General features: G+C 47.5%; 1 protein-coding gene across 3 annotated transcripts in view; it reads right to left on the reverse strand.

Moving 5' to 3' along the window:
- The window catches only part of ZFHX3 (zinc finger homeobox 3), a 313,065-nt gene that overhangs the window by 25,580 nt on the left and 272,693 nt on the right, over positions 1 to 14,792 (reverse strand). For all 3 annotated transcript variants that reach the window (XM_069868223.1, XM_069868222.1, XM_069868224.1), the window contains one exon: positions 8,984 to 9,091. In XM_069868223.1, the coding sequence (XP_069724324.1) occupies positions 8,984 to 9,091 (108 nt within the window). The remainder of the gene's footprint in view (positions 1 to 8,983; positions 9,092 to 14,792) is intronic.

A 14,792-nucleotide genomic window follows, 5' to 3' on the forward strand; every position in this document is an offset into this window, starting at 1 on the left:
TAAAATATCCAAATTTATTAAATATGCCTGATCCAACCCATAACTTCAGTCCTTCAAAACCAGAGGTATTAATGATTGTCCAGATCCCAGAATAACTGCTTTGTCGCAGAGTTCTGAAAAATGCATACTGAATGTTTGTTCCAAGTGTAATTTTTTGAGTTGACAGCTCAAGTGGGAATTTTAACACCGAGACCAAAGTTTATTGTTGATAAACAGCCAAACACACAAAGTGACACATTCAGTCCACATCACAGATCAGAGGAATTAAGAACTCCCTTCTGCCTGGAGAAACGAGGACACACAGTGCGGCTCCTGCCTGCACAGCTCCCTGACAGCTCCATGGGACCTTTGTGCCTGCATGGAGCGAATGGGACAACTGTCCTTGGCTGAAAATGTCAAAAGGGCATCGGCTCTGAATGGTAACTTCACACCAGAGAAGGTGGAACACAACTCTTGCACCCTAACCACAACCAACATCCCTCTTAGAGGTCTGGAACCTGCAGGAAAGAAAAAGGAATTTGGATTTGAAGTGTGATCTATAACTATGTATCGGTTAGTACTTTTATTATCTTGACTCTTGAAATAGATTAGTTCAGATTTGTTTGACTCGGAGGAAAAACTGTTTCTCAACAAACGTACCAGAAAGCCAAGTTTAATGGGATGGCGCTACTGTGGGCATGTTGGCCCACCACAGCACTTCTCAGAGACCTACTTTTCTTTTTGTCTTCCTCAGCAGCTTCTGCTTTTCAGAGGAGGAGGAGAAATCTTCCCATGTGTTATTTCAGAGGTGAGACGGGACACTTTCTTGGAAGTGGATATCCTTTCCTTTGCTAGGTCCAGAGGCAAACCCAGCAAGGGTCCCCAAAGCTGCCTGCTCTCCATCCTGGTGGGAAGGGAGTTGTCACCCCGCCTCCCAGCCATCAGATTCTTTTAGCTAAAGTACCACTGACAGCCCCTTCATCTAAACTTCCATCTCCCAACCCAGCAACATAATGGAGAAGCCAATTAAATGATTATTAATTCATGCTGCTTTCCGTAAGCCAGAGGTTCTCATCTCCCTGCATTCCGTAAACCAGCTTGCCACTTGCCCTAGAAATTTACAGTGGGGTTTCTGCTATCTTCATTGATTTAAGAAACAACACCCTCCCTGCCCCCAGCCTGCTGAAGCAAATCCCTTCCTACTAAGTTCAGCAGCTGGCCTGGGAAAAAGTTTTCATTGGGACCAAGGAACTGTGATTTCACTGCCCAGTGGAAAATAAAATTCCATATTTGGTGGTGCCTCCCTCCTCAAACCTTCCCTGACGTTTTGTTGGAGCAATTACTCAGCATCACGAGCCCTTGGACCCGCCTGCCGAGCCGGCACAGCCCTGCGGCTGGGAATGCCCACGACAGCAGCCGTCACTCCTGCATGGGTATCTTGGAGCATCCTCAAAAAGGCTATGGTTTTCCTTCTGAGATCCTGCGACTAGTGAGGCCTGTTCTATCTGTTTTCTATGCTTACACAGCCTCCACCGCACGTGATGGGTAAGGCCAAGCCCTGTGCTCCAGCCCTACCTGTGCAGTTCCAGGAACAGCAGCTCAGGAGCCCACGACAACACCACGCAAAGACTCAGTCTCAGCAACTCAGGCAGACAACAGTAACCCAACAGACACAGACAATTTCTGTTAATACAGCAAGAATAATCGAGCAGGTAACTCCACCGAGAGACTGCAGTGACATGGAAGCAACGAGAGCCCCACTCAGGCCTCCTCGAAAGGGCACCTGGGCGTTCCACACTGCTACAGCGCTGCCTGTTTGTTACTGTGCACAATAATCATACATGGGTGGATGTTCCTTTCTGAAACACTGTCCGTTTACGTTCTTTATTCCCTGAAGGTACCATCCGGTCTAATAAGATGTTGTAGCCATACTACTAAGTAAGGTCTGTATATTGCCTGTTGCTCTACAGGAGTTTTCTAACTCTGCATTTAGTCAATAACATGATTGCACGATAGACAGAAATAAATAACCAGATTTGCCAGCACACTTTTGTACCCAGACCTTTATTGCTGCCTCTCAGAAACGTGGCCCTGAAAATGGTCAAATCACTTGTTTTTCTACTGCTGTGTCATACCTTCCAGCCTGCAGTGAACATGAACAGCTGAATTATTATTAAATATTCATTCAGTACCCAGAAACCCTAGAAGCCACCAGACTTTTCTGCCATGCTCTGTACAAACACAGAGCATCCAGGAAACGTCATAGCGAGATGCCAGGCAGCACAAGGGGGCACGTGGACACAGTCTTTGCTTTCCCTCACAAGAACCACAGATATCCCCATGGCCAGGCAGATCAGCTCATCCCTCGTGGGCTGCCAGAAGCTGCACTGTACAGCACTCCTGGCAAGGCAGAACTGTGCTGTGAACCAGGGCCCAGGAGCAATAGCTCCTTCTCTGTCCTTCTGAGTTAAGAGAGACCTGTGCTGGGCAGAAGGAAAGATGGGGTATGTAGAAAATCATCTCATCTTGTGCCCAGCATGCCCTGTATTTGCAAAGTGGTACCCCAAAGCACTGTACCTTTCTTCCAGCACTGGCATCTAATATTATATCTTTAGAACTGTAGGAAATCTTGGGGGTTTTAAAATTCTGAAGTGGCTGAAAAGAAACAATTGATTATCTTTTGTATTTACCTGTTCTTAAGCCAGCTATCAATCTGTGTGAATATTACTGTCCAATTCAATTGAATAACTATTTTAACTAACCTGCCATAACAGTCCATAGCAACTATTTTATTACATCAATGTCTTGAGCTTGGGAGGTGGTCTAAACAGCAGCAATTCTGCTTAAAACCAGCAATAAGGGATCACCACCACTGCCAGGCAGCACACAGCTACCTGGCAAACACAAACTACCAGCGAGGAAATACCGAACGTGGAAAGCGGAGATAGAAAAGCTGTTGGCAGAGACTCGCTTGCTGAAGAACATGCATGAAAAGTATCTGAGAACAGCAAAGCAGCTACTGCTGCTGCCACCCAGGTCTTCACCCAGCAGGATGGCCCTTTCGTGCTCCTGCACATCTTAGACAGCAGGGACTGCTGGACAAGAGGCTTTGGCAGTGTTAGGTTGGACTCAATGATCTTAAAGGTCTTTTCTAACCTAAATGATTCTAAGATTCTGTAAGTTATTCCTGCTGAGGAGGGAGCAACTGGGCTTTACTGTGGTGAACGCAACTCACGTGCTTTCAGGATGAAAGCTCTGGTTTGGGGCTGTGCAGAACCACTTCTCCCAGCTCAAAGCCAATGATTTCACCTGGGCCAGGTTGCTACATTTTGCTGCTTGTTATTTTTTAAGTAGCCATACTTTCCTAGGAAAATAAAGGTCAAAAAGGAGTCACAAAACTGATCAGGCTGACTGTGAAGGGGAATGGAAGATGCTGTGCACATGGCAGGGCTCAAGAGCCCCGCTGGAGCAAAGGGGGACAGGGCTTGGTGACACTGGCAGAGCCAGCCCGGTCACTACACAAAGGTTTGGATCCCACAGCCCACCCTAAGGAAGGGCCGACGGGCCTTTAGGGTCCTCCCAGAGCCATCGCTCCCACTTCGCACCCCGAGAAACCAGACACCCAGCACCTGTGGATGCTGCCTGAGAGCTCAATGTGCCCTGCTCCCAGCCAGCCTTCCCAGCCAGCTCCCACAGAGGCACCCAGCTCGGCTGCTTTCCTGGGCTTGAGAGCCTTTTGTGCTTTGGAAATCCTCAGGAAAAGAAAGCACAATTACAACGTGCTTTCCCATCCCCTCTCCTAGGTTTCCTTGACAGAGAAGCTGGGGTGGAGAGCGGCTTCATCGCACCCCTCATTCCCTTCCACCCAGCCCACTCTTGCCCTCCTCCGCAGAATATCCCAGCCATTAAGTGCTCAAACAATGCCATATATTAAAAAAACAGAAAAAAGCAGCAGTGGGGGGAGGGGCAGTAATAGATTTCCGTCAGGATGTGCCTGACCTGTTTTTTTCAATTTCAGTAATTAGAAAGGCAGTGGGCCTGTAGGAATTATTCATAAACTGCAGGAGCTGTGCAGTATACATTTATGTTAAACATGTCAAATCCGATTGAAATCATGCCTGCCAGCACCATACTCCATAAACACACTTTTCTGCAACAATTTCCCAGCTCTCAGCAGCCCATTAATACCTCCTTTAATAGCAATCTACCACGGATTCGAATCAGGGACGCTCCATTGCACTAATTGCTCTGTGTTAGGTGAGCATCATGGATTAAAAAAAAAAAAATCATTAAAAAAAATAAAAGCCCTTCAGGCTAGTCCTCTAGAAATATTTCATTTCAATCTATATTTTAAGTAGAGTTCGTTTCTTGTTTTTGTGGGAAAAAAATCTGATATTCTACATCTATACAACGGACAGTGCATTAAGAAAGTCTCTTTCATAGCTGGGTCACTGCAGATGAAGTGCTCCTCTCTGATCAGAAAATATGTGTAAGCCCAACCCCAAATCTCAGAAATCTCATACTGATCCACCCCGGTCTGATTCAGGCTTTAGCTGGAAACTAGTGTGTTGAATATTAATCATTTACATCCTGCCTTAAAAATGGAGTCAGGAATAGCCATGATTTCTTTCCTCCTTGCTGGTTTGCTCGTGATAAATCTCACGTTAGTCACGATGAGATAATTTCTAAAGCTCAGCCATCAGGCAAAGAGCATCTCCCTTCTCCGGCACGGAGGTGGACAGCTCTGAAGCAGAAAGAGGGAAGCAGACAGGGCAGAGGTGGCTGCATGGAATGGTGCTTGGGAGCTGCTTAATCCCACTACTGGAGAGAGAGGAGAAAAAGAAAACAAACAGGTCCTGTCTAGAAACAAGGAACATCAGCTTTTTTCTCATTTTAGGATTCACAGAAGAGTGCTAGTGCCTGTGAAGCACTGCTGCCCATTAGGAATCGAGGGTAGCCTAAGCACTGCCACTTGGAACTGAGATGGAACTGCCACTTTCCAGAAATTTTTTAGGAGCCACAAAGATATATGTGAAAATCAGGGCAAAATAAACCCTTATTTGGGATGGTGACTTCCACCTGTATATTTTAATGGAAAGTATTACCTAAAAAGTCTTTCTGCCTAAGAGTTTTCCCTTTTAAAATAAATAAAAATCTGAATTTGTAAGTCTCATCAGAGACATTTTATACATGTATAGAGAGCTTTTTCCTTTCAGTGCAAACACTGACACTGGTGTAGCCTGCCACATGCGGACATCTGTGCCGTAGAGCAGTCAAACAACCCTGACTCATCATCACTTGTGCTACTGGGTGCAGAGGGAGCTTGGCAGACACACTCGACATTTCGTTAGAGACCTCACAGATCTTAAAGAAAGTGGAAGAAATAATCACCCAGTGCGCAGTTAAGAAACTGAGGCACAAAAGGTGAGTAAATTGCTAAGGAATGTAATGATCAAATTGCAGCATGATGAACAGAAAACAGGTCTATCAACCTCCACTTCAACACACTATTTATTGGCTTTGAGCCTGCACTTCTTTCTCACCTATCTCCCGCTTTCACAGAATTGCAGGGCTCAGAGGCACCTCCGAAGGTCAGCCGGTCCATCCAAAGCAGGATAAGCTGTGCCTACTTCATTCCTGACAGCAGCTCGTCTAATCTTCTTGAAAGACCTCTGAGGAACCTTCCCAGAAAATCTACTCCAGTGCTTCACGAGCTGTACCTGGAGAATTTTTTATTTATTATCTACCTATCTTTCTCCCTTCGATTTAAGCCCATTACTTCTTGTTGCCTATACCCTGAACATGGAGAACAATTTCTTCCTTCTTTTCAGAAGTGTTTTATGCACAAGAAGAGTTATCACGTCCTCCCCTCTTGTTCTTCTCTTTTTGGGTCAGAGAAGTCCGTTCATTCTGCTTTCTCCTCACAGCTGATGCTAAGCAGACTATGCTCTCCTCTGGGTCATTCGCACTGTTGGGGCTTTCTGAAATTCTTCCTCAACTTTCTTGACACCTCAAGCTCAGAAATGGACAATCTTCTAGAAGAAGCTTTCCAGCACTGCAGAGACACACCCATCCTTTAATATGTTGACCTGCACCATAATGCTTGAGCTTAGTTTTGAGACTGTCCTGAAAAGCAGCGTCAAAAGTCAAGGAGAAGACAGAAGATACTGACTGCAAACAAGACCTTCTTCATCCAGAAGGAAAGTGGGTCGTGTTGACATGATTTGTTCTTGACAAATCCGTGTCAACTGTTTCTCATTATCTTCCTGTCAGTACTTACACACAGTTGTTTGGTCATTTCCCAGGAAAATCTGGGGCACATAACGCTGGCAGGTGTGCGGTTCCCCAGCTACTCCTTTAGTCAAAGATAAGCCCCACGCCTGTTCCCTCGCGCTACCTCCCCCCATTCCCTGTAAATTCAGAAGTGATAGCAGCGAGCAGGGCTGAAGATGCTTCACTCACTTTCTCTAAACACCCAAGTACGAAGCAGCAGGTCACTGACGTGACAACATTTAGCTTAACTAAGCACTTTGCAGCCCACTCCTTCACAGCTGGAGGATGAGCTCTCCCCACAGCGTCGCTGACATGGGCTGCTCTGGTCTCTCACACAGTCAGTCTGTTTAGTGAAGATGAATGCAAAGAATGCTTTATGCTCTTCAACTTTCTTGACATAGATGCGCTAGGAGAGGTTTGGGTTGGATATTAGGAAAAGGTTCTCCCCTCAGAGGCTGGTGGAGCCCTGGAAGAGCTCTCCAGGGAAGCAGTCACGGCGCCAAGCCTGATGATATTCAAGAAGAACTTGGGCAATGCCCTCAGACACATGGTGTGGAGGTCGGGATTGTCCTATGCAGGGACAGGAGCTGGACTCAATGATCCTTGTGAGTTCCTTCCAACTCAGGACATTCTATGATTCTATGATAATGAGATTGAGAGTGTTCCTACTCTGCTGAGCCACAGATCAGCCCTTTTCTTGCAGTCTCCTCTTACAGCAAGTGAGTGCTTCCTCGCTACTGCCTGTTTCCCTCTCTGGTTACATCTCAGTTTGTACCATGGTGTTTTGATATTCCTGCACATGCAGACACTGCTCTTCTGTGGTTGCCACTGATAACCTGACCTAGTTTCTGTTCCTTTACATGTCTGAGGTCCAGAAGGACATGGCACCATAGCCACGTTCCTCAAGGGAGTTTGAAAGCAGAAACAATGCAAGACTGAGGTACTACCCTTGCTGATCCGCTGTACATAAACAGTGGATAACATTTTTTTTTTGCTTTAAAGTTCAGGGACAATGTTTTTAGACCTGAATTCAACAACAGCACATGCATAGATCTTGCTGAGGCTGTACTCTTCACCCTTGCAACAGCTCTGGACAGGGCTTGTCCAGAGCTCTGTGAGCTTATGCATATAATCTGCATTTTCCTTTGTGTGTTTTCCTTTGAAGTCTCAACAAAGCTGTCCATTTCTTATTTGCTCTTTGACTGACAAACCCCTAAAATGGGTTAGGAATTCACTGGCAGGATGAAGAAATAAAACCATCCAAATTTAGAGTTTCTGGAAGAACGGAGTTTAAGAAGTAGGTTCTTCATTTTTCCTTCCGTGTTTTAATATATAAAAATAATCTTTTCACAAAGATCAGATTTTGTAAGTGTTCCAGGTTTGGGCAAAGGGCCCTACTTACTTTAAGAGATTTAATGAATATGCAACACTTACATCTTTCTGTGACACTGCAGAAACTGTGCTTTTGCTTAGGAACACACAATCCCACGCAACAAGAGACTAAAATCACCTACAGCCACGCAAAATCTGCATCTCTGGGTTGAAGAATGGGTCTGTGATGGGGAATGACATACAGAGCAACCTCAGCGAGTGCAGTCTGGACTGAGAATACAAGCAATAGGCACTAGAGCACAGCCTGCTTTCTTCACCAGTCTGGACATAACTTCCAATGGTTGAGATTAAAAGTATATTGAGGTGATAAACCACAATTCATCCTTTTGTAGAGTGTGTAAAGCCAAAATATCCCTTTTGCTGTGGCTTACTAAGAGGCAACCGCAAACACAACAGCAGAAAGCTGCCTGGAAGAAGGATCCCTGCAGATTGAGAAGCACTGTATCAAGCAACCATAAGTCTGTAAACCACCTGAGAAACAGTGCAGAAACAGAAATGGGGAGTCAGAAAATGACGACTGCTTCCAGTGCCTCCACTTCCACACCTACACTGACATGGTCAGCGAGTGCCAGCTGAGGAGGCAAACAGACCTCTCCATGGGACAATCTTGCAGCTGCGTTCTGCTCAAAGGCAAGGAATATTTAAAAGATTCCTCCCACTCTCTGCGAGATAGCAACTATCTTCTGGGAAGGACAGAGAAACCTAATACCTTCATAATTAATCCACCTCAGGATTTTGCAAAGATAAACCTTTCAGATTCCACTGCAACAACCTAAGTATTGTTGCACATTTGCAGTTTCTGTTTCAAGACATGGTGGCTCCAGCCGAAAGTGAGCAGTTAACAGAGCACAAGCCCAGGGCCTGCCCCTCTGCTCTGCCTTTCTGTGTCAAAACCTTGCTACCAGAGCCAGGACCATGACGAAAATTCAGGCTAACAGTCTCTCAAGTCTTAACAACCTCGGGTGGGGTTTCATGATATGCTTAATCCACCCTAAGTGCTGGCTGCTGCCAGAAGAGGCAGTCCCCTTCTCCCTCCTCCCTTCCCAGCTGCCGATTCCCACCGCCTGGGTCAGGTCCAGCACCAATAAGAAGAGAGGAGCTCTGACCCACGGCCTCAGCGCGAGCCCAGGATTGGGAGCAGGGATGCATGACTGACCACGGCTCAAACTATGTGTGTGTCACGAAGCTACGCCCAAAGACTTCACAGAGAACGACACTTATGTCATGCTGACAGTCGTGCTATGCACGGTCATTTAAGCAAAGAGTTTTGCAGGCCGTTTCTCTGCAACTTCCCTCTTCCCTTTCCTGGATTTAAAGAAAAAGAGGGACTAAAACCCACCTGCCCATTTACTCTGGTCCTTGTCCCCTCCACTCTCTTGCTCCTTGGTAGGTTCTTCAGCATCACCGGCTGTTTCATTGGGCCCTTCCACATCTTCAATGGATTCTTCTGAAACAAGAGAAGCAGAAAGTATAACATAAAAATAGAAGTCAAAACAGAAGAGCAAGCAAATGCCACTGAGCAACAGGCAACACTGAAGCACAAGTGTGGAGTGGCAGATATCAATGTCACCCAGTGTTCTCCCAACCAGCTAGTGGGTCAGGAAAGAAACTACAGAGGAAAAAATTGAGAAATGAACCTGAAATGAAGAATCTTGCCTATTATTACCACTTACAGCTAGTGACATCACCTGTGGGGTAACGTACAGTAAAACATTTGCCAGGTATGAGAAGGTTCTGCCCAACCACGTCACGGATTAGAGAAGCGCCAGGGAGTGACGAGCCTCCAGCACGTTCAGCCTCAGCCTTCATCCTCATCCCTATCTCAAGCTCTTCAGATTGAATGGCATCATAGTACCTTGTCACCAAGACCCCAGAAACACCACCACTCACTTCTGCTCAGACAAAGCAAGGAACAGCACCGACTTTTGCAGACGTGGCCCAGACACAAGGCACAGGAGGAAGCTGCTGGGGGTTTCAATTTCATTCCAGTCACGGGAAGAGTTTGAGCACACAAGCGGTATCATAGAGGGGCAAAAACATGAAAGAGGAAAAATACTCAGTGAGGTGAAGGGCTGAAAGCTCACAACAAGACTCAAAGTGCTACTGCCCTACCCGTTAACCAAAGCACCAGCGTGCCAAGGCTGCAGCTACGGAGCGTGTCGACACAGCGCGGTGCAGCTCCACGCAGAGACACCCTTGCCAGGTGTGATACTGGGAGTAAGATAACTGCAGCCGCCAGACCTCTTACACCAGGGTGTAACAGCTACAATATCATCTCATATCTTGGGCATTTATATATACAGCATACAGCTCCACAGCCACTATAAAATTGACACGGGCTAACACTAAGAAAGGGTACTTTTATGACATTATAGCCACTTTTAGGCAGGATAGTTCATAGTTTTAACTTGCATTTTATGGTCATAGTAAATCCTAGGCTATCCTGAGGTTTCATCTGAGCTCCCTAACCAGTTAAAACACCAACCCCCACCCTCCTCCTAACAAAGACTGGGCTAGAAATCAGGATTAAAATAGATATATTAGGAGACTGGAGACACTCAGCAGTGCCCTTTGAGAACGTGACAACTTAAATCAAGGAGGAACTTGTAAAAGCATCCAGAGATCAGTGCTGATATTAAGTGGAAGGACTATGATTTATACTCTATCCCTCTTTCACTCTTTTAAAACCTGGGAACTCTTGAGAGCTGCAGGGATTCCAGTGGTCTTTGCCTGGGAAAACAGGACCCCAGAGTAAGAGGTGTGATGGGTGGCATCGCTAGGCAAAGGCACTTAGCACGTAGGAAGACGCAAATCACCGATGACGGGGTGAGAGGAGCAGTCTGCCTCGCGTGATGAGTGCTTGAGTTTGCTGGAGAGACGGGCTGTGAACTCAGCAGCTGGATTCACGTTTCAGAAATTAAAATTCCAAAATCTTTCCCCACCCTGGGGAAAAAACAAACAAACCACTGCCAAGCCCCCAAACCACCTTGCTGCCTTCAAGATGCTGCCATGCAGGACGAGACATCAAGCAGACTTTGGCTGGTTTTATTAAAAGCCTTCATTAGGGGCTCTATTATTTTGTTCAAATGCTGACTGTACCCTCTCTCTTTGGACACCCAGCCTGGGTGAGCAACAAAGGGTGCCCAGCACGGCGGCACTGCCGGCTGCGACCCGGAGGTGTCAGCATCGGCATGGGAGGAAGAGGAAGGGCGAGCCAGCTGCAGGGCTCACACTGTCTAGGCTCTAACCTGAGCATGTGGAAATAATACACATCTTCAAGTGCACAGTCTGGTTCGAAGGGAATAAAATAGGACATTCATAAGCAGTTACACCATCTGTCTTTATACCATCATCATCATCAACAAGGGAAAAAATAGCTCTTTAAAATGGATGAAAGCCCAGGCTGACAGTAACTGGAAAAATGTGAGCTATGAATACCAATAGCAGTAGAAAATGATTAGAAAACAAGGCTACAAACAGCAAATCCTCCTGCCCTGTTGGGCCTGCAGCTCCTCGCGCTCAAAGGCACAGCCTGTTCCTCCACCAGCCCTGGCTGAGCCCCCAGCACACCCAGCACCCACCAAGCCCCAGTCCTGGAGACGGCTTCCCTCTGAGGACGCCACCAGCCTCCCTGGCTTGGAGAGCCCTGGGCTGGGCAGGCAGGCTCCAAAAAGCACATGCATGCTTCAAACCCTTCTCTCCTTTCTAAGCTGATTTTTTTCTGAGGTGCGTTTTTTTAAAGCAGGATGGGAAAGAAGCAGAGTACAAGAGGCATCTGCCCAAGGAGGCTCCAAATCAGCCAGGAAAAGCCCTTGGTGCTGTCCTTACTTGGCTCCTTGCTCCTGGGGCCTTTGCTGAGGATAATCCTGTGCTCCTCTCCCCAGTACACCCTGGGAGCTCCCTGCACCCGTGGACACTGGGGAGGCAGCCGCCTGGCACAGAGACTCGGGAAGGGGAAGCGTTAACTCCTGGATGCCTCGTGATCCCCTTCCAGCAGACTTTATTGGAAGGCTGGATGCAACTCTGCTCACCATGCTCAGCCTAACTTGTCTGGCAGCGGGCAGTGTTGAAGCTGACCCCAGGATGGTTGGGAGAGCATCCTCAGCCACACCACTGCTCAGCTGGTTACGTGCACCGCAAAGGGCTTTGAACTGCCAAGGACCAGCCTCCAACAGACTGCACGCACGTGATCTGATCCAGCTTCTAACAATGAAATCCTCCAACACGGAAAATAAAATGCAGCAAAGCTCTTGTTCCCGAAGATTTGCACCAACGCTCTCCGATGACAACTCTGCAGCTCCTCTGTGGCAGTGGCAGCTCTGAGGTGCGACGACAGGTCTGGGCTGCAAGCATGTGTGCAAATGGCACCCAACCATCTCTCCTGTACTCCTTTTTGAGGGAGGACAAGGACAGCATCACACCTGGTAGGGAAAGGTCTGCTTTTTCATTGCATACACAACACTGATTCCATTTCAACTGTCTTCAAGTCCTGATGTTAAGTTGTTCCCATGCTGTGTTTGAGCAGAACCAGCTACTGTATTTTACTTAATGTCTGATGAGCCCCACACCGCAGACCTGCAGCTGAGCGTGAAGACTGTCTTGTGTGACCAGCTCCCGAAGGCTGTATGAGGCTGTGGTCAGCAAGATGTAGGGAATTTATTTCCAAACCATCATGACCCTTTTGTTCCTGTTTGACCATACCTCCTCGAGGCCATACACAGTTTGTTAGGACTTACTCACATACGGCTTGACTGTATTTTCTTTAAGAATCATAGAATGGTTTGGGTTGGAAGGAATTTAAAGCTTAAAACGATACATCCTAAGCAGTGTCCCCATCGGGGTCAATACTGCAAGGACTTCTCACTTTCTGGCTATTTTAGTACTATAGTGGGAGTTTATGCAGGTCAAGGACTCTGACCAGGACTTTTGGAGAACATGGCAGGGCGCTGAACCCAGAGGTGCAGAGCTCTGCCAGAGAGGGTGTTTTAGAATTCTGACCTAGGAACCTTAATAAGGGGCTCTGAAAAGGTCAGAGATACTACTGCAGCCCATGCTAGAGGATGGAGGTTCCAGGCTGGTGTCTTCAGTTTCCAGAAACTCTTAACTACAGAGGAATTACGAGCTCACGAAGGGTAAGTGGCTTCATCCTCAGTGGAGGGCTTGCAGGTCCAAGAGCTGTTGTTGTGGGATTTGCATGGAGGGGATCATGTCCCACCGACATACAAACAACGTAACCCGCCCATGGGTCCCTATGCCAGAGTGCCATCTACGAGCCCATGATGCTTAATTAACAAATCTCCTTGAAGGCACTTTCCAGCTGCTGGGGTTCAGGTCAATATCAAGTATAACTGCAGGGCACTCGGAGTCCAAGGAGCCTGCTCTTCCATTGCGCAAAATCTGCCCATGCAAAACCCTAGGAAGAGACTTCTCTTCCTTAATGAATAAACAATTTTAGACAGTGGTATTTCCTTTTAATTTAAAATTAAACCATTCACTATGGCGGGGGGGTGGGGAGAAGAGAGGGAAGAGTCTGGAAAATCATGAGTATCTGACATCTGCACATGTCAGGAAATCTCTGACTCAGTTACACACTGAAAATGTACCTAAATCCCTCCCCAGTGTTGCACAAGGATCACATTGACGCATTTCTGCCCCTTTCAAAATCCAGAAAGTTTGAGGGTTGGAGAAGTCAGCAAATCCCAGCTGGATCCAGGCCAGCTTGAACAGCCCAAGACCTCTCACCTCTTTTCTCAGCTGGATTTTCCTTAACAAACACAGATCTCTTATCCAAAGGGATAAGGGGCATTTCGGGGATGGCAGAGATGTAGGGATGGGAGAGAAAGAGCGTGCGCTTGCCTCCCCACCCTCCGGCAGGCTCAAGAGCTGAGAAACATTAGCTGTCATGAACCACAATCAAATCAGGTTTGAAATATTTAGCAGTGGCTTGGAAAATGCGGTGGTGCAGCTCTGACAGGCGAGATGTGCAGACACCCATTTTCCATTATAATGGAAATATCAAGCCTGTTCTGAATATGTATAACCTAGAAAAATGTATTGATTTTTCATTCGGCATTAAAAAAAATGAAATACCCTGCAGCTGTCAAAAGCCTTTTGTTAAAAGCTCATCTTTCCTGGAATGAGGTTTACCAGAAACAAGTTTTAATTGTACACAGGGTCTCTCCTTTGAAACAAAAAGAACCCGTGATGCTCCCCTTTTCAGGATAAGTAGCCAAAAAAGCCTGTAGAAAGGCAGGATTGAGACCTGGCTGACTCCTGCAAGCTGACACTGCCAGGAGAGGTGACAGCGATGGCCTGTGTGCAGTCAGCTGCACGGCTGCACATGCACAGACACGCGTGCCAACCCCACAATGCTGGCTCCCCACGAGCTGCCTGCTGGCGAGGGGCAGCTTCCCTGCTGCTGCCGGGGTCACACCACCGGGCTCAGTGTGTTTCAGAAGTTTGGCAGCTTTAAACTAGTTTAAATGCAAGGTCCCAGGGCTCTGAGAGGAGATGTGTTGTGCTTAAGGAAGAGGAGCTTAGTGGGTCCATAAAGGTTCAATGCTCTCCCAGACCCTGGGAAGCACATGAGGAGCTCAGCTGCCCCCAAGCTGTGCCAGGGCCATTGGGCACAATCTGCTACTGCTTGTCCTTACAAGTGGCTCTGTTCAGCTGTCCCCAAAACTGCACCCACCTGGGCTAAAGATGCTGACTCAGAAAGGGCTGCTCACCCCCAGCCCATCCCTACGGGGAGGGTGCTCCCACCTCGCACCGTGCCCATGGGCCAGGCTGTGGGAACAGAGCAAACAAGCTCCTCGAATCCTGTGTTCAGTTCTGGGCCCCTCACCACAAGAAGGATGTTGAGGCTCTGGAGCGAGTCCAGAGAAGAGCAACGAAGCTGGTGAGGGGGCTGGAGAGCAGGTCTTATGAGGAACGGCTGAGAGAGCTGGGGGTGTTTAGCCTGGAGGAGAGGAGGCTGAGGGGAGACCTCATTGCTCTCTCCAACTACCTGAAAGGAGGTTGTGGAGAGGAGGGAGCTGGGCTCTTCTCCCAAGGGACAGGGGACAGGACGAGAGGGAATGGCCTCAAGCTCCACCAGGGGAGGTTTAGGCTGGACATTAGGAAAAAATTCTTCACAGAAAGGGTCATTG

Source organism: Phaenicophaeus curvirostris, chromosome 14 (assembly GCF_032191515.1).
Source record: "Phaenicophaeus curvirostris isolate KB17595 chromosome 14, BPBGC_Pcur_1.0, whole genome shotgun sequence".
Taxonomy (NCBI): domain Eukaryota; kingdom Metazoa; phylum Chordata; class Aves; order Cuculiformes; family Cuculidae; genus Phaenicophaeus; species Phaenicophaeus curvirostris.